This window comes from Tenrec ecaudatus, chromosome Y (assembly GCF_050624435.1).
Source record: "Tenrec ecaudatus isolate mTenEca1 chromosome Y, mTenEca1.hap1, whole genome shotgun sequence".
NCBI lineage: Eukaryota > Metazoa > Chordata > Mammalia > Afrosoricida > Tenrecidae > Tenrec > Tenrec ecaudatus.
In genome coordinates, this window is record NC_134549.1 from 18,697,993 (window position 1) to 18,717,952 (window position 19,960).

Genomic DNA, 19,960 nt, shown 5'->3' on the forward strand with positions numbered 1-19,960 from the left:
GGTTTGCTTGGGTTTTGTTTTTTTGTTTGTTTTTTTTTTTTTTTTGCAAACTAGGTTTCAGTAGCTAAAATATGCAAACCAGAAACGATTTTGAGTCTGGTAGCAACTTTCTAAAGATAAACACGCTTGTGTTACTTGGTTGTTAGGTTTCTCTCTCCGGCCTAAATTCCAACCTCAGTCCTTGGCTCCGCGCGAGAAAGATTTCACGCCAAAGCCAGGCTCGTGATCCAAGTGAATTTAATGAAAGTTCAAAGAAGCTTCAGGTTTTACGCGGCACCCATAGGATTCCTTTGACCATGCGGCCTGGCAGAGACTGCCCCAGGTCACGCAAAGATCTCTCTCTTCCCACGAAGACAACCAGACCACTCAAGCAGGCCAAGACAAGACCCCTCTCCCTCTCAGTTCCTGCCTTTTCAAGGGTTCCTGGGGGAGGCGTGGTGAACGACCCCAGGTCGATCCCATTGGCTGAATTGCAATCACCTGGCCCGGGTGGGCTGCTCCAGGTGTAACGCCCATCTGGGCCCACCTTCGGGAAAATCCAGCTTTTGTCCTTTGCTGGCTCTCCTGGGCATGCGTCAATGGACTTCCCACTTCCCTAGGCTAAGCTACCTAACAGTTCGACGTTGTTCTTAACCATTTGAGGAAAATTCCATCATATTTGCACAGCGCGATTCTCTCGCTCCTCGTAAATATCTTCCCAGCCTGAGACTTGCTCAGTGCGTTCCTGCACAAGGGGAACCGCTGAACCCGCCCTCACGAGGCAGACACGGAAACATTTCTGTGAAACACCACACGCTCCCGGAAGCGGAAGTGTGCATCCTCGTTCGGCCGCCGGGCTTGCGCGCTACTGTGATTAGGTGGACGGCTCCCGGTGTCCACGGCGGGCGCGGCCCGGGGCGCAGGGCTGAGTGCACCCCGAGGAGCTGCAGCTGCGGGTCTGGGCGCGGTCGCAGGTCACCGCGTCCCCGCCGGGGGCGCCCAGGTGTGCAGACGCGTGCAGAGCCGGGGGCGCCCACATCGGGCACCTGCGAGTGGAGTCGCCCGCGGGGATGCGCGGCCCTGCAGGGCGGGGCCCGGCGGCTTGCAATTACACCGCCTGCGGTTGGAGCGGCCCCGCGAGGCCAGGTGAGGCTGCCTGACCCGGGCAGGGCTGCACGTGCAAAGGCGGGTCGCTGGTCTCCGTGCACACCTGCACACCTGCACACCTGCACACCTGTACACCTGCACACCTGCACACCTGCGTGGCGCAGGCTGCCGGCATGTGGGTGGGTGGGCGGGGCGGTGGGTGTTTCCATGGAAGAAGTAGGTGCGCGCATGTGTCAGCCCCTGAACCTTGGTGCAAATTGGAGGTGATTGAAGCCGAGAAAACACAATTTGGGGGATGGTTTGTGGGTGCCCTGTTGAGGGACGAATTAATGGTCGTTTAGAACCGTGCTGACCCGCTGGTCACTAAGCAGGCCTTAAGCATTCTCCTGGCTGCGAATAGTTTTGGAGAATGGCCTTGATTGGGGCTGGGGCTTCTTATTATCTTATTTTTTTTATTATTATTTTTAGTTCAGGGATCGTTTGCTGGCCCTTAGGAGTGTTTTCCAGTCCAGTCTGTTGGGGCACCACGCCCTGGCCCCAAAGTCCACTTTCAGCATTCCCTGGGGACCTTGCCACTCCATTCCCTTGCTGTTCCGCTGCATTCCCCCAGTGATTTGCCTCAGTGTGGTGGGATCAGGTCAGGTGCAATTCCCACACTGTGTCTCCGGTGCTGTCCCCTGTATCGCCCTTAGTCACTGAGGGGCATCATGTCTCATAGTGGGGCCAGCCATGTTGTTCTCTCTGTGGACTGGCTGCTCTACTCAGGAACATCATCATCACGGCCTGGTGGGCCAGGCTGTGCTCCACTCTCTCCTCCTGCCCCTTCATCTGCTCCCGTGTGCTCTGATCAGATATGTCCATCTCCCGGAGCTGCAGAGTCAATGTCGTCCTTTGGAACAAATTCTTTTCAGGGGAGGGGCAGGAATCCACTTAATTTATGGTGCTGCAGCCAGCCTCCCAGACCTCTCCACCGGTTCCCTTCTCCACGCCGGGATAATGCATTCACACCTTGCGACACTGGGTTGAAGTCTGGTCCCGCTTTCCCTGTGGAGATATAAACAATACCCTCCCCTTGGGTGGATTAATGCCCTATGACCCCACTACCCTTTTCTTCCTTGTATTCATCCTTTTTTTTCCTTTCCCCACCTCCTCCACCATTGCCTACCATGTACATCCCTGCAGGTAAGGAGGAGTTTCAGAAAGCCTAGATGTGCAGCTAGGTTGTGGTTTGGGAAGCTAGTTCGAGGGCACCCGTTGATTAGCACCCCTGCCTGCCCTCCTGTCCCACAGGGTTTCCCGTTGTCTTTTAGAAAATAGATTAATTGGGATTCCCCATTGTCTTTTTTTTTAAGATCACTTTATCTGGGGGTGGGGGCGCTTACAGCTCATATAATAATCTGTACATCGAGTGTATCAAGCATACCTATGAGAAGTGAAAGGCCCCTATGGGGTCATTGACGTAACTTGGAATGGACGAACATTCACCTGCGTTGATATCGAATAACAGCGATGCGCGTGTTGATCGATAAGGGACAAAGTTAAGATAGGTGAACCCGCAAGTTCAACATTGGCCGTCTGGCTCCCTGCAGGAAATCAGGTTCAAGTTCGCCAACCTGGCCATGCCTCGTTGCAGGTCCTGCTGGGCAGTACAGGATTTCCTGTATTCCCGGTCTGGTGGTCAGAAAGAAGAGGCTCCTGGGGCTGTACTCAGAAAGCAGGGCTGGACTCAGCTGCCGCCTGTTCCGCCTCCCAAGTGTCCTCAGGGTGCAGCAGGGCCCTGAGCTGCTCACTCAACACGGTCTCCTCCCCGTCCTTCTGTTTCAGGTCTCACGTGTGCTGCAGAGAGAGCCAGCCCAGTCCAGGCAGCGAGGGAGCAAGACCATAAATCACAAAGAACTTCCATTCCTCCTCCAGAAGTGGCTTCCTGGGCTCTCGGCCGTATTCTCTGCCTCCGGAATCGGCAGCACGGAAATGGTGAGTCCTCCATGCAGCTGGGCTCGCCAAAGGATAAGCCAGCCGGGCTGTGTGTTGTGTTCTGGGACTGTGGGTCTTCGAGGAACAAGGGCTCAGAGATCAAGTGACCAAGCCCTTGGAGACATCCCTGCCCCGGGGCCTTGCCTCTACACCTGTGCGGCTTTTAAGACGTTGACTCCCTAGTCCCGCCTTCCTGTGCCTCTCAGAGCTGGCGCTGTGCTGTGTTGACACCCCCAGCCAGGGCCCCGGGGCTCTGTCAGGAATGGCAGTCAGAAGACAGAGCAGGCTTCTTCAAGGATGGGTTAGATCAGTGGTTCTAAAGCCGCAGCCCTTTAATAAAGCTCCTCGTGGGCTGGTGACCCCAGCCCCCCAGCCATAAAATCGCTTTCGTTGTTACTTCATGTTGCTACGTTGATGGGTCTCGACCCACAGGCTGAGAACCGCTGCGTTAGCGAAACGGAAACAGCGCCTTTGGGCGTGAATAGACCCGGGTGGAGCGTGTGCTGAGAGAGAACGCACGTGTTGGGTTTTTTTGGTCCCTTTCAGGTTCCTAGGAGTCTGGAGCTGTGCTTTTTCACTCCGCCTGGTGTGTGTGCTCAGCCGCTGGCCTGCAGTGCGTGCTGTGTACTATGCATGGGTGGAACTTAACCTTAAAAAAAAAGAGTAAAAATATGAAACAAAAATATATATAAAGGTTGGTACACCTTTCACAGGGCCATTTGGGTTGTTTTTCCCCCCACTGATTTGTGTATTTCTAAGCTTCTATTACCCTGTCCGCTGTCGGTGTGTTGACATTTATGAGGTACATCTGTAAACAGATAGTTCACCTGTGTGGGAAGGGTGGAGAAGCCCTCGTGCCTTTGTCGAAATACCCAGGTTGGGTATTCACAGACACGTGCATTTCGAAATACCCTTTTAGTGTATTTTCTGTGCAGTTCTTGAAAAAAAAAAGTAAATGGCTTGAAATTTTATGGGCGGACAGTAGAAATCATGGCTTCTCTGTGAGGAAGAGTCTTCTCAGAGCATCGTCAAGGTACCCAGTTATCTCAGGAAGTCATTGTGTAATGTTTTAAAAACTGTCTTCTCTGGATCTTTAATTTGCTAACTGGGCCCTTTTTTTTAAACATTTTATTAGGGACTCATACAACTCTTATCACAATCCATACATATACATACATCAATTGTATAAAGCACATCCGCACATTCCCTGCCCCAATCATTCTCAAGGCATTTGCTCTCCACTTAAGCCCTTTGCATCAGGTCCTCTTTTTTTCCCCCTCCCTCCCCTTTCCCCCCTCCCTCATATGCCCTTGGTAATTTATACCTCGTTATTTTGTCATATCTTGCCCTATTCGGGGTCTCCCTTCCCCCCTTCTCTGCTGTCCCTCTCCCAGGGAAGAGGTCACATGTGGATCCTTGTAGTCAGTTCCCCCTTTCCAACCCACTCACCCTCCACTCTCCCAGCATCGTCCCTCACACCCTTGGTCCTGAAGGTATCATCCACCCTGGATTCCCTGTACCTCCAACCCTCATATGCACCAGTGTACAGCCTCTGTCCTATCCAGGCCTGCAAGGTAGAATTCAGATCATGGTAGTTGGGGGGAGGAAGCATCCAGGATCTGGGGGAAAGCTGTGTTCTTCATCGGTACTACCTCGCACCCTGACTGACCCGTCTCCTCTCCTAAACCCCTTTATGAGGGGATCTCCATTGGCCGACACTTGGGCCTTGGGTCTCCACTCTGCACTTCCCCCTTCATTCAATATGGTAAGAAATTTTTTTGATGATGATGCCTTATATCTGGTCCCTTGGGCACCTCGTGATCGCACAGGCTGGTGTGCTTCTTCCATGTGGGCTTTTTTGCTTCTGAGCTAGATGGCCACTTGTTTATCTTCAAGTCTTTAAGACCCCAGACACTATCTCTTTTGATAGCCGGGCACCATCAGCTTTCTTCACCACATTTACTTGTTCACCCGCTTTGGCTTCAGCAGTTGTGTTGGGAGGGTGAACATCACAGAATGCCAATTTAACAGAAGAAAGTATTCATGCATTGAGGGGATGCTTCAGTAGAGGCCCAGCTAACTAGGGCTCTGTTACACGACATTTTATTTCTAGTGTAATCTGTGCCGCCTTTTAAAAGATCGTCTAGGAGAGACATTCCTCCAGTTACAGGAACAGACAGCCTTATTTTTTTTAAAAAAATCAGTTGTATGACCCCTAATAAAATGTTTTAAATTAAATAAATAATCATTAAAAACATCATCTAAATTTGGTACGTGGAGATTTTTTTTTTTGACCCCAGTCATGTATTGTTCCAGTGTCACGCGGGCCTTTCTGCACATCCGGCACCAGTGGGTAGTCGAAAATGTTCTCCAGGACGTGCAGCCTCTGAAGGCTTCTCAGGGAGAGGGAGGTGACAGCTCCCACGTGCCCAGGGCTTGGGGTGAATAAATCGTTTCCCAGACGCGGCCAGACGGGCAGAAGGCTACACCAGGACGGGCTGTGCATGCCTCTCCCCGAGTCTGGCCCATCAACAGGGCAAGTGTCCGGGCTGGACACCGCGTGTCCACTCTGGAAGGCCCAGAGCGGACAGGACGAGAGGGAGCAACAAGGAAAGGGGGACGACAGACGCCCTGCCCTCGCCTCCTCCCTGCCCGGGCATTGAGCCCCTCCCTCTCAGAGCTCCCGGTGAAGTGTTTGCCCCCCGGGGGAGACGCCCAGGGCTGGTGGTCTCAGACCCACCCCTTGACTGGGGCCCTCAAACCAGCAGCAGCAGCAGCAAAGAGCCGAGGCCCAGCCTCCTACTGCCCACTCCCGGGCTCGGACAGAACATTCCTGCTGACTGAGTCCATGGCCCATGTGGGAGGGGTCACCACAGAGACAGTGGGAGGCCTTGGCCATCCTCCCGGGGTTGTGGGGAGGCGGGGACAGATGACAAACACCAGTTTTTGGGTGCAGCGGCCAATGGCCCACACAGAAGTCCATTCTTGACCCTTATGAGGACGTCTACCCACCTGCTCAGGAGCCCCAGCTGGGCACAGCCACGGCTTACGGACGGCCTGGCAGAGCAGGGGCGGAGGTAATGGGGCGCAAGGTCAGTGAGCTCGGCAGCCCTCCAGGTGCACACAGTGGGTGCAGGAAACACCAACTGTAGCCACATCCCTGTGCCCCGCGCCCGGACCTGGCTAGCACTTGATGATTTGGGGGGCAGAGGGGTTGAGGGTGGGCTGCTTGGTGATGGGTGGGCTCAGGGCATATCTGCTAATGGACTATTTAAATCTTTCCTTGATATTTATTTTATAATCTCAATGTCTGCTAAGCTATTCCAATACTATAATCAATCATTTTAGGGGGGAGGTGTTTTACATATGCAGATTATTTAATTTGTAAAATAAAATGGAACATAGGTGTCTCCCTTTCCCGGGTTGTTTAACGTTATTTATTTACCTTTCGCCCCTACCCCCACCCAGATATATTTTTCTGGCCTGTACCATCTATAACTTTTAGGAGAATGTGGACGAAGAATGGGTACCATTGTTTGCTTCCCGCTTTAACCAGGAAAATAATGAACATTTTCAGCACATACCGTGTTGTGGATCTGCGTTTACTTATATGCCCGTTCTCAGACGATACGTATTCCTACACGTTTAGAGATAGGAAAGGCGTTTGTGTATAGATTCGGGTAAAGGTGCAGTGAACTCAGACTGTGTGATGCATGAAGTGAGCCTCCGGGTCGTGGCGTTCCGTCCCTCCTGACATGCGCCCCTGAGTCCACTCTCAGTCCAAATCCGGCCTCGGCCCTGCTGATGTCATCAGTCTCTTGCTCTCTCGAAAGCTCCTTTGTCTACTGACTTGGTTGGTGTCCGTGTTCTTGCTGTGGTGCAGAGATGTCAGCCTGGTTCCGAGTGACCCCCCACGTCCTGCAGGACGAAACACTGCCCGGTCCCGCGGTATCCTCAACCGTGATGCCGTGTGGGAGTCCAGCTCTGCAGCCATCGTGTCCATCTCCTTGAGGGTCTTGTTCTCGGACCCGCCGCTCTACCACGCCGGAGTCCTCCTTCATGGACGGAGCCTCCCTGCATGGCCAAAGGACATGAGACCACGTCTCGCCACCCTCACTTCTGGCAGCTCTCTGGCTTTACTGCTCAGACAGGTCTGTCTGTTCTGGGCAGCCAGAATAGATGTCCTCTCCTTCGCCGACACTCAAATTCAAATGCTCAGCTCTCCTTTGGTATTCCTGACAGATGGGCCGGCTTTCCCTTGTCTAGGAGGTGATGGAAGCCATCTTGTCTCGCTCGAGGCAGACATCCTAGTCTTCCTGGGACAGTTTTCCCAGTCCGATGTGTCGTGTGACTGCTTGAGGCTGCCTGTGTGGACGCTGATTTGGGATCCGAGTAACATGAAATCCTGGGCCAATGGATCTTTTTCCCATTGATCTGTTTATTGGTCCAGTTCTGAGAGCTTCATTGTGCAAAGCCTCCACACTTCTTTCTGACCTCTCACCAGAATTACCTTTGACCCCCATGGTTCCTCCAGCAGTCCCTTAAAGGCATTTGAACCTCCCCCTGCAGAATATCCTAAAACTCTTCCATCCTTTACCTTTGCCGAGTTCCCAAATGGCCCCTACAGGTTAGGGACCAAGTCCAGCGGCACTTTGTCATCCTGGTACCCAGTTCTGACTTAGCTCTCTCAGGCTTCTGTGACAGAAGCACCACGAATGGATGGCTGTCAGAAACAGAAATTTGCCCTTGCACAATTCAGGAAGCTAGAAGTCAAAATGCAAGGGGCCAGCCCTAGGAGAAGGGCTTTTTCTTTCCGTCCACCCTGGGGGAAGGTCCCCCTCCTGCATCTTCCCAGGAGAGTGCGGTGGTCTCAGCATGAGACCCCCAGATCCAAAGGACATGCTCTGTTCTCAGCTCCCCTTTCCTTCTTTTTAAGTCATTGTACTGGGGGCTCGGACAGCTCTTATCACAATCCATCCACTGTGTCAAGCACATTTGTACATACTTTGCCATCATCCTTTTCAAAACGTTTTCTTTCTACTTGAGCCTTTGGTATCAGCTTATTTCTCCCACCCTCCCTCGCTGATGCTCCCTTGATTAATAGTTTTTTGTTTCATGTGTCACACTAACCGGTGTCTCCCTTTACCCAGTTTTCTGTTGTCCGTCCCCCAGGGAGGGGGTTATATGTAGATCATTGTGATTGGTTCCCCCTTTCTCCCCCCACCTTCCCCTCACCCTCCTGGTATCATTACTCTCATTGTTGGTCCTGAGGGGTTTATCTGTCCTGATTCCCTGTGTTGCAAGCTCTTATCTGTACCCATGTACATGCTCCGGTCTGGCCGGATTTGTAAGGTAGAATTGGGGTCATGTCAGAGGGGGGAGGAAGCATTAAAGAACTAGAGCAAAGGTGTATGTTTCGTCAGTGTTACACTGCACCCTGACCGGCTCATCTCCTCCTCTCGACCCTTCTGTAAGGGATGTCCAGTGGCCTAAAGATGGGCTTTGGGTCCCCACTCCATACTCCCCCTCATTCACTTTTAGATGTTTTTTTTGTTCTTTGATGCCTGATACCTGATCCCTTTGACACCTCATGATCGCACAGGCTGGTGTGCTTCTTCCATGTGGGCTTTGTTGCTTCTGAGCTAGATGGCCGCTTGTTCACCTTCAAGCCTTTAGGACCCCAGACACTGTATCTTTTGATAGCTTTCTTCACCACACTTGCTTATGCAAATTCCTCTTTCTTGTTGAGAGACGGGCCCTTGGAATCCCTGCTCCCTTGTTTAACCCATTTCATATCTCAGAAGAGATTGGCTCAAGATACGACGTCGTGTTGTGGACTTTATCACACCTCATTAATATGCTGTTGTTGTTATTGTTGTTGTTAGCTGCTGTCACATCATTCCCTACTCATAGCGACCCTGGTGATAGCAGGATGACCGCCTGCCCCTGGGCCATGCTCACAATTGTTATGTGTGAGCCCATATTTAGAGCCACCGTGTCTCGTTAATACAACTGCCTCTAATCTTGCCACGTGGACATCACAGAGGTTCAGGTTTGCCCCACGGGATAATCACATCAGGTCACAACACGGAGAATTACCACGTCATACTGAGACTCACAACTGGCCAAGTTGATGCTTACTTATTGGGGACACAGTAGAATCTACGACAGTATGAATGGCAGTTAAACATTCATAGTTATTCAGGAGTATATTCTATTCCGCCGGTGGCTCTGCCCCCTCTTGATCTCCTGTTTTACAGTAGGACCTTGGCTGCGTGGGCCCACTCTTTTCCCATGCATGTGAGGGACATTCCTTCGTTCTTCCTTTGCCTTGTGCTTTGCATATCGTTGAGTGCCCTGATGGAGCTTGTGGAAGATGGTGTGATTGTTTGTTCACAAGGAAACGGTGCATTGAATAAGAGCCTTTCCGTCACATGCACGACATTTCCTACCTGTCCCAGATCACCAAGAGTGACGCCGCAGGTGGTCATAGCCAAAACGTGGAGCGATGATTTCATCGCGTTGGAAGTCTCTGAGGCATGATGACCAGTGAGGAAGTCAGTGTACTTAGTGAACGGATGAGACTTGGCTATTTCTCCAGAGTAGACCTTGGTAGAAGACAACGTTGCATCGAATGCCTCTCCTTTTCTTCGTACCCACGGGGGTTCCTGGCGCCTTGCTGATCCAGAGCGTGTGGGCTGTTTCAGGATGCAGTGGTTCCTGAGGACGTGGCTGTGGTCTTCAGCCGGGAGGAGTGGGCTCTGCTGGACCTCGCTCAGAGGAGGCTCTACAGAGATGTGATGATGGAGACCTTGAAAAACTTGACCTCAGTAGGTGAGTAGCGTCTTACTAGTACTTTCTTGTGATTTAGGTAGAAACTAGGTTTCTGCTAAAAACAACTCATATTTCACTCCTCAACTTTGCTTCCAGATTTAGGCTGAGAAGTGGAAATGAAATGGTTTCTTGTTTGTTTGTTTGTTTAGACAGTCATGATCCTTGTTCTATAGGGCTGGATTCCTTCCCCTTGAACATAAACTCTGTGTATTTGCATTGAGATTTCAAATATTATGAACTGTGGGGCTTTTTAAAAGTTAAATGTGAACATCAGCTTCCAGGGTAACTTTGGGGCACCAAGGAATGTGTGGATTGGGACCTTGTAGAGAAGTTTCACAAGTTCGACATGGATTATTTTGCTGCAAATACCTGCCCTGCATCAGAGACCACGATGAGAAAAATCTTGGCACAGTGTGAAAGAACTGTTCATTGATTGACACTCTCTCCCCTCATGAGAAACAAGGGAAAGATCTGAGGAAAATGGAGATAGGAATCCTCTAGGCCAATATGTCAGGAAGCAACAGGATAGACTACTTTTTCAGCGACCAGCCCTGCCTGGATGGAATTACATTTGAGTTATTCAGCTAGAAAACAGTCTTGGGTTGAGAATCTGGGTTAGTCTGGACAGACTAGAGAAACAAATTCATAGACACTCGTGTGTATAAGAGAAAGCTTTATATACAAGAGCAATTGAATATTGAGAAAACAACCTACCCCAGTCCAGATCAAGTCCATAAATCCAATAGTAGCCCATATGTCTGATGCCAGTCTATAAATTCCTATTAAGACTCACGCAGCACATGCAATGACGCTGAATGCAGGAAAATCACAGGCTGGTGGGTGGAAAGTCCTGTGGATCCAGTGGCTGTGGAAGCATCTCAGCGCTGGCATGATCTCCACATAGCTTCTCTAGCTCCAAGGCCGTAGCGCAGCTCCATGTGTCTTCTCAGCAGGAATACCAGGGAGTCTATGTGTCCCGCCTCCAGCGAGCTATTTATCTCCGTGGGGCCTCCAAATGAGGCCATCTGAGCTGCGACCTGATTGACAGGCTAAACTCTACCCCTTCACTTTCGATAGTCTCAAGTTGACAACTGCTGTCACTGCACAGCACCCTTCACTGTGCTTGCTGTATGACTTTGGCAAGCCTCAGGCTTGTGGTCATAGGGACCCTTTCCTTATTTTAATATCACGTGGGCGGTTTGTCTGGTCACTTCCTGTCTTGTTCTCTCATTGCACCTGTTCATACCACCGTTGCTCTCCGTCTTCACAGAGGAGTTTCCTAATAAATTCCTTTTCAGTCTCCTTGACAATGTGAGGACATGGCAAAATGAGGCTAAATATTTCTCTATTGATAACAACCACTACCACCCCCCTAATGGTTCCTTTCTTTCTCTTGTTTTATATTGTAAACCTCGGATGACCGGGTCAGTCTCTGGAAATCACGAAGAGGGGGGAAAGTTGTCCAGTGAACACATAACGGTGAAATTCTTGAAAAACTCACACTGTTCCTCTGTGTCACACCAAGTCCCTGTGTCCCACGGCAGGACAGGTTCGCATGAAAACCAGGGGAGACATTTGAGGTGAGTGTCGTTCAATCAAGAGAAAGCACTGCCTCCGGAGTAAGTCGTAAGGTATCAGGGCGTTCAAGTACACTTAGACTTTTTTTTAAAATATGGAACGCTTCACAAATTTGCGTGTCATCCTTGCGCAGGGGCCATGCTAATCTTCTCTGTATCATTCCAATTTTAGTATATGTGCTGCTGAAGCAAGCACCACTTAGACTTATTTCCATCCACCCAGCGGGTCCTGGGAGAGTGTTTACAGGTTTAGCAATGATCTCTGTAAATGAACCCAGCGTGTGCACTGCATCGCATCCACATTTGCTGCCCGAGTAGGACGTGAACAGGGTGCATCGCTCAGGGAGGGTGACAGACTGCAGGTTTGGATGTGAGTCGCTCTCCACCATTCTGTCAGTAATCCAGTCACCTGTGTGAGGACCTGGCGCATGAGGGATCCTTGTAGGAGATCGGATGATTGGCAGGACTTTGGAGAAGGACACACATTGAAAGTGACAGGGCACAGCTGAAGGTCACCTCCAAGTGCGGCACCAATCATTTTTTGGTTACTGAACAGAAGCAAACCGGTTCAAAGACCTGATCAGACGAAACCAGAGACCACCTGGGCCCCTTCACAGCCCTGACACACACTGACAGATCAACAGGCCCTCTTGTACTCACTTTTTTAATGGAGCCCGAGTGGCTCAGGAGGTTATTCATGGGGCTGCTAACTGCAAGGTCAGTAGTTCAAATCCATCAGCCCCCCGAGGAAGAAAAAAATCAGGCTTTCAAACCTTGATGTAAGACTGTATCCTTCGGGGATTCATACAAAGGTGTGTTTTCATAAATGTGAGTCAGACAGGGAGTGTTTGACTCATATTTTACCTAGACCCAAATATTTGCAAAGCTTCATATTTTAGAAAACAGTGACAAGAATGGGAGCCTTTCTGCTTAATTATTTACCACATATATTCGAGTATAAACCAACCCAAATATCTACCAAGGCACCTAATTTTACCACAAAAAGTGCATTTAAAATGTGCTGAAAAACTCGGCTTATGAACAAGTGTATACAGTAACCTGTGAAACAAGTCCCGGGCAAACATGGTACCCCTTTATTTGGTAATGGTGAAATGGGATCAATCGATTTCTAATAGCACGTTGTATATTTTTTAACAGAAGTCAGACAATGAAGAACCTCTGTGAAAGTAATAAAGTCCATCACTGTGGAAAAATCTTCAGCCAGATTACAAACTTGACCAAGCCACAAAGAAATCCTCCGAAAGGAACTATTTCTGAATGCTGTAAGTCTGGGAAAACCTTCGGGGATAACTCATCACGTAGGTACACGACCAGATCTCATAGTGGATGCAAAGCCTGCCAGTGTAAAGAATGTGGAGAAGCCAGTAATTGCCCCTCCCACCTACCCACGCCCACGAGAACGCTTAATGAGAAAAAACCCCACAAGTGTAAAGTATGTGGGAAAGACTTTCTTTGTATGTCAGCTCTTAACAATTCTGTGACGACTGTCAGTGGTGAGAAACACTATGAATGTAATGAATGTGGGAAGGATTTCTGTACTTTCTCATCCTTTGGGAAACACATGAGAGGTCATAAGCGTGAGGGCAAAGAATGTCGTAAAACCTGTAATCGTCCTCCATCCCTCATTTTACATAAAAAATCCCGAAAGAGAGAGAAGGTGTATGTCTGTAAGGAGTGCGGGAGAGGCTTTGGCGATGCGTCGTCCCTCACTACACACACGCGAATCCACAGTGGAGAGAGGCCTTACGGATGTAAGGAATGCGGGAAAGCCTTTAGTCGTTCCTTCTCTCTCACCACACATATGCGAACTCACAGTGGAGAGAAGCCTTACGAATGTAAGGAATGCGGGAAAACCTTTAGTCAAACCTCAGCCCTCACGACACATATCAGAACTCACACTGGAGAGAAACCATACAAGTGTGAGGAATGTGGGAAAGCTTTCCGGTGCTCCTCGTTCCTAACAAATCACGTAAGAATTCACAGCGGAGAAATGCCTTTTGAGTGTAAGGAATGTGGGAAAGTCTTTAGGCAGGCATCAGACCTCACGACACACAGAAGAATCCACAGTGGGGAGAAGCCTTATGAATGTAAGGAATGTGGGAAAGCCTTTCGGTGTTCCTCACACCTTACTACACATATGCGAACTCACAGTGGTGAGCGGCCCTATGAATGTAAAGAATGTGGGAAAGCCTTTACTGATTATTCAGCCCTCAATAAGCATGTACGAACTCACAGTGGGGAGATGCCTTATGAATGTAAGGAATGCGGGAAAGTCTTCAGGCATGCCTCAAATCTCAGTACACATAGAAGAATTCACAGTGGGGAGAGGCCTTATAAATGTAAAGTATGTGGGAAAGCCTTTGGTCGTTCCTCACATCTCATTGCACACATGCGAACTCACAGTGGTGAGAGACCTTATGAATGTAAGGAATGTGGGAAAACCTTCGGTCGTTCCTATTGCCTCTCTGAACACGTCAGAACTCACAGTGGAGAGAGGCCTTACGACTGTAAGGAGTGTGGGAAAGCCTTTAGGTGTTCTTCAGACCTGGCCAAACATCTAAGAACCCACAGTGGAGAGAAGCCCTATGAATGTGATCAATGCGGGAAGGTCTTTAGGCAAGCCTCAAGCCTCAATACCCATAGAAGAACCCACAGTGGAGAGAAGCCCTATGAATGTGATCAATGCGGGAAAACCTTCAGGTGTTCCTCACACCTCACTTCACATCTAAAAACTCACAGCGGAGATTCTGCTCGGTGTCAACCATGGGATGTTTCGTCCTTACTGCTGTGATTTCAAATGGCAGTTTCCCCACAATCCTCAGTTACTCTTAACTTTTTTACCTCCAGCAGTATTGACTCAAATAAGGGGTTCTATAGAGCTACTTCGTATCGTTTGGGATAATTGACAAGTTTCATTGTAACTGACGTCTGTCCTCACCAATGTTTGTTACTTCCTCAATCCAAGCTAAATTTTAACCTTAATTCTTTGATCACTTCAGAAAAGATTACAGGAATAACCTTGAGTAAACATGGTCTTATATTTTTTCAGTGCTTTTCTTGGTTATTTTTCATGCAGCAAAGCAATTACTTGTGTTTAGTTTAAGAATGTCTTTCCACATTTAATGCATTTTCTACAATCCCATTCTGTTGTAATGTTAAGTAACTTCTTTGTAATTATTAGTTTTTCAAACTTTGAAACTGTGGAAAAATCTGATTTTCCTGGTTCACTGTTCTATTACTTTTAGTACCCATTGTTAATTATTACGTAAGATTTCTACTGTAATATTTATTAACTAATTTTTCTTGTGTTGTAGTTCATTCAAATTATGAAACTATAACCTTTCCCCTTTATTTATTAAATTGGTTATAACATTACAAGCAGTCTCCTAACTTTGTCTTTTTTTTTTTTTATTTCAAACGAGTTGCTTTAAATCCAGATGGTACAGAATTCTGGGCATCACAAAGACTGAGCAGCTCTGGCAGGTTCTGGACTGGGTTCACTCTGACCTCACAGCTAAGACAGAAATGGCTGAGTGAGAAGAACTAAACATTGCATGATTTTTCTTTTTTTACAAAAGTTTATTCTTAAATGTACAGCAGGCTCCAAGACAACACTTCATTCTAACTATAAGTGGCAACAAAAGTTCTAGCAGGGAATCCAGATGTCTACACAGGAACGGGATCAAGGGCCATCATTGCCTCAGCCACCAAGCACAGCTCACTTTTTGCCAGATTTCTTAATTCCACCTGTGGCCTGGGGCCCCTTCCCCGCGGCCTTCGCCTTTAGCTCCTCCAATTTCTTTTGTTCTTCCTTCTGTTTCTGCTTGAAAGCCTTCTCTTCCTCGTCCGTCTCCTTGTTCTGCTTCTGGGGTTGTTTCAGGGGCTTCTTCTTGCCACCTTCGCGACCCGACATGGCGCCTGCCGCCCCTTCCCCAGACCTGCCACCGAAAGCGCAGTTCCCTAACTTTGTCTTTAAGTCAAATTTATAACATAAGTTACAACACTTAGGTATGGTTCATAGTTATGTCAGTCATGTGTTTGTCTCCATGTTTGTATACAGCATACACTTTTATGCATTAAAAAGCACTAAGTACTTAGAGATCTACTAAAAGATCTTAAACTTTCTAGCATAGAATACTGTTTTTATGTTTGTCCCAAAGCAGTTTTAGGTTTACAGAAATGTGCAAGAATCACAGAGTTCCAAGAAACTACTACCACTGCCCACAAAGCTAAAAACAAACAAACAAAAGAACAACTCAATTGTCATTGAGTAAATTTTCTGACTCATGGCTCTAGCACAGAGTAGGGCTGACCCTTTGGGTTTTAAAGACTGTAAATATTTAAAAGAAAGGAAAGCCTCATCTTTCCTCTGCAGCATGTTGGTGGTTTTGAACTGCTGACCTTGTGGTCATCCTAACATCCCAACACATAACCCACTACACCAAAAGGCTCTTTATTACCCAACAGGACATTTATTTCATGTTACAGATTTGGGAAAGGGTGAGGACTTTGGGGCTTCGAGGTGGTTGTTTTTCCTTATGATCACAAGAGATGTAAATCAAAACAATGATGAGACGCCACCTTATCCCACCGACAGCAAAGCTTAAAAAAGAAGAAACCAAAAAAAGAGAGAACAAAAGTGCTGGAGAGGATGGAGAGAGTTGGTTTTTAAGAACACTGGTGGTATAGTACAATGCACATTGGGCTGCTGACCACAAAGCAGTTTGAAACCACTTGCCTCTCCGAGGGTGAAAGATTAAGGACTTTGAACGTGCCATCTACAACCCTCATTCATATCTTGGGCTGACTGGAAGGCGATATCCAGAGATGTGTAGGCAGGGATTTAGGGGACCCTTCAGGGATGACCAATGTTTATTTAGGAAGGTAAGGACAGTCATGTCACAGAAGTGCAGAAAGAGGCTGGATTCCTTTTTAAGGCAGTTTCACTGTTGCACCTTCTGCCAACAGTGTTTTAGAATCCACTGCTCGTGGCAGATTAAGTGTCAGATCATCTGCCATTGGTTTCGTTTCCACAACAGTAAACACTACCGTGCCTCCTCAAAACAGTGAGAGCAAAAATACTCCGTGACCTGACAATCCCTGCAGTTGGTATATACCCTAAAGAAATAACCACAGCGTGAGCAGATGCACGCACACCGACGACCATCACAGCACAATTAAATATAGTAAGAAGGTGGAAAGAACCTACTGTCGGTGGAAGAATGGATACGTAAAGTAAATGCAGTGAACTACTATACAACGTTAAAGAATCGTGAGGAATCTGCAAAACACCTCTTGACATAAATAGCATTGGTGGCTGTGCTGAATGGAACTGATGCCTCACAAAAGAGCAAATACAATATGAGGATATATATATATATATATATATATATATATATATATATATATCCACTATCATATGTGTGTGTATATATATATATATTTGTAATCAACAAAATTCTTCCACACCAAAAGAAACAGGCTTCTGATGGGAAGGAAAAAGAGGAAGGGGGACAAAATAGGCTGGAGGATTGACAGGCGTTAGCTTGGGTAAAGGGAACTTTGATACATTGTTGACAGAAAATTAGTGTGGGAACCTTGACCTAATTAACAATTTAAAATTTTTTTATTGTTTTTGCTTGTTTTGTTTTATAAACCATTTTATTGGGGGTTCATACAACTCTTATCAGCATCCATCCATCCATCCATTGTGTCAAGCACATTTGTACATTTGTTGCCCTCATCGTTCTCAAAACATTTTCTTTCTACTTGAGCCCTTGGTATCAACTCCTCATTTTCCCCCTCGCTCCCATTTTTTTTCACTCCCTGTGAACATGTCACATTGGTGGTTCATCGTGCTGGCACGTGTAAGCTAATTCCCAACATTAGGCAGAAGGAAGAGCAAGAATACTTAGTGCATGCTAGGCCCAAGGAGGTCAGCATAGACTTTTTCCATCCAAATCTGCTTCCCCAAGCAACTGGTCCAGGAATGTTTTACAGGAAACACTAGGGGAAGGGGATCTTTGTGAGCTACCCAATTTTGAGATAGGCTCAGTTTCTTCTTGTATCCACATTCCAGCTACAGCTATTATTACTGAGTTTTATCGTTCAAATAAAAAACTCCAGACCAACCTCACTACCATCAAGTCGATTCAGAGATATAGCGACCCTAAAAGACAAAATAGAACTTCCCCTCTGGGTTTCTGAGACTGTAACTCCTTATGGGAGTAGAAAGCCTCTTCTTTCTCCCCTGGAGTGGCTGGTGGTTTCAAACTGCTGACCCTGCGGTTAGCAGCCCAATGCATAACCACTACACCATCTGAGCTAATTTATAACTAAAGGGGAGGGAAAACAAAATTCTGTCAATTTACCAAGGGCTCTGACAGAATTGCAAGCTTGAAACCCAAGGAGAGGCAGGTACGTGAAGCCCCGGAAAGACGGCATTCCAGAGCAGCAGCATCTGCAAAGACACAGATCTCCGGCTTTGACTTCTCAAACTTGCTAGTGAGAGACGACACATGAGTGTGCATATTGTTGATACACTCAGAGGTCTGGGTGGAGGCCCCTTGGACCTGGAGTTAAGCTTTCCAAGCTCACTGCGTGGCAGGTCTGCTCCCTTGGCTTTATTTTTTGTTGTGATTTAAGAGTCAGGGGGTGTTACATTTCAGTCTCAACTCTGCACTCAACGGTTAAAACTGTTAGGTAGTTCTAGCGTAGGGATGGGGACTGTCCGTTAACGCATGCCCAGAGAGCCAAGCACGGGAACAAGGAGTGGCACAATGCACATGCTCAGAGGCTCAGGTTTCCTGCCGGTAGGCATAGGTGGGCGCTAAACCTGGATTGGCCCACCTGGGCCAGGTGAATTCAATTCAGCCAATGGGGACAATCAGGGGTCGTCCACCACGCCACCCCGTGGAATCCTTGAAAGGCAGGAGCCTAGAGTCGAGAGGGAGAGAGAGAACTTTGCGTGACACTGAGCAGCTTCCGCCAGGCTACATGGTCGGAGGAGTCCTATGGGTGCTGTATAAACCTGAAACTTCTTCTAACTCTCATAAAACTCACTTGGATAACGAACCAGGCTTCGGCGTGAATTCTTTCTCACGCGGAGCCAAGGACCGATGTATAACTCTATCTCCAGAGAGATCCAACAAGACCACTCAATAATCCCCCATATTCTACACAGCCTCCTCCTCCAGCACCTCCCTCTTAGGTTCATTCATCCCCCTCTTTCACCCAAGTCAGCACGGTTTCCATCATTTTGGGATTTCTTAGGATCATCTCTCTCTGTAGAAGTGAAAATGTGTTTATCTGCCCTAATTTTGTTACAAGCTTTTAGTAAGGAGAAAAAATTTTTGATTAAATTAATGAAATGAAATTCGTCCTACTTAAGATTCCTCTTCTCCCCCTTCTGTTTTAACCATGTAAATATTAAAGCATTGCTAGCAGTCTCAGTTACCTTGCTTGGTCTTGAACCAGTAAAACTACTACTTAGCTAGCCTTCATTGTTATGTAAATATCCGCTCCCAGCTCTCAGAGAATTAAGAGAGCTGACTAATTGGGAGAACTTCATACCATACTTTGAAAGACTGAAAAAATGCTCAATAAATTTGTTCAGCTGCTCTTGAAGTAACTTACCATTTTTTCTCCAAGTTTCCCAGTAAGGTTACAGGCTCAATTAAGTCGCTTTGCCCTTCAGGCTTCTTACACTGTATGATTGTACAATCTTGCACTTGTCTCTCTTGGTTAACTTCACTCATTCCTACCAAGCTGGATTTAGAGGAACTTAATGGGCGGGTCTTAGGCCCTCCTGATTGCCCTAAAGAAATGACCCCACATCCAAAGTTTAAAAACCTTTTGCCTCCAATTTCTAATTCTATGTGGGGGCACTGTTGTTTTCCCAACAGCATTCCAAAAGACCCCTTCATTTAAAGGGTGGTCAGACTTCTCAAATACTCTTTCCTGACAATTGTAACTTTTAACTCTAATAATTCAAGGAAGCAAAAATTGGCTTAAGCGATCTTCCTTCTTTATAAACCATGATATATCAGAATTCATCGCTGCCTTAATTTCTTCATAACCCTGATCAATAATTCCAGCAACACCGCGAGAATTTATGTTGGACTTTCCTAACAAACATCCTATAGTTTTTTTAGATAGCAAACCCCAATTACTGATCTTAATAATTTCTGATTCAATCACAGCTTTTAGCTTTTCCTCACAACTCTTATGAACTCCAGTATCAATTTGAATTTCTTGAGTACTTGGGTTAAATCTTCCTGATAAAAACTATATTACTCTTTCAATAAGAGGCTCCTGCCTTTTAGAATCAGCAAACTGCTGTGAGAGTTTCTGAGCCTTCTCTTTGTTACTCAAGCTTATAGCAGCAAGAACAGAGGCTGGGGTTTTGTTTTGCAAGTTGGGTTAGGTCTGGTCTCCTGCCGTGAGGCTGGGTGATACCTGCGGTCTCT

General features: G+C 47.5%; 2 protein-coding genes and 1 non-coding gene across 3 annotated transcripts; 1 reads left to right on the forward strand and 2 right to left on the reverse strand.

The window, feature by feature from the left end:
- The first annotated feature begins 208 nt into the window (after window positions 1–208).
- LOC142435601 (uncharacterized) lies at window positions 209–14,737 on the forward strand. The gene is made up of 5 exons (XM_075539828.1): window positions 209–1,125; window positions 2,911–3,060; window positions 9,768–9,894; window positions 11,324–11,474; window positions 12,630–14,737. The coding sequence occupies exons 2-5, from the start codon at window positions 3,058–3,060 to the stop codon at window positions 14,281–14,283; spliced, it is 1,935 nt and encodes a 644-aa protein (XP_075395943.1). The 5' UTR covers window positions 209–1,125; window positions 2,911–3,057; the 3' UTR covers window positions 14,284–14,737.
- Window positions 11,561–11,667, reverse strand: LOC142435720 (U6 spliceosomal RNA). Its single transcript, XR_012781601.1, has one exon. It is a non-coding gene; the product is annotated as a U6 spliceosomal RNA (small nuclear RNA).
- A 473-nt stretch (window positions 14,738–15,210) lies between the features above and the next one.
- On the reverse strand, window positions 15,211–15,478 carry LOC142435607 (translation machinery-associated protein 7-like). The gene has a single exon (XM_075539839.1). It carries the CDS (start codon window positions 15,403–15,405, stop codon window positions 15,211–15,213), a length of 195 nt encoding a protein of 64 aa, XP_075395954.1. The 5' UTR covers window positions 15,406–15,478.
- Between the last annotated feature and the right edge of the window lie 4,482 nt (window positions 15,479–19,960).

Coding starts and splice junctions, on each gene's coding strand:
- LOC142435601 (XM_075539828.1), top strand. Junction 9,895..11,323: donor GAAAAACTTGACCTCAGTAG/GTGAGTAGCGTC, acceptor TGACCGGGTCAG/TCTCTGGAAATCACGAAGAG. Junction 11,475..12,629: donor AACCAGGGGAGACATTTGAG/GTGAGTGTCGTT, acceptor ATTTTTTAACAG/AAGTCAGACAATGAAGAACC.
- LOC142435607 (XM_075539839.1), bottom strand. CDS start 15,405: ATGTCGGGTCGCGAAGGTGGCAAGAAGAAGCCCCTGAAACAACCCCAG.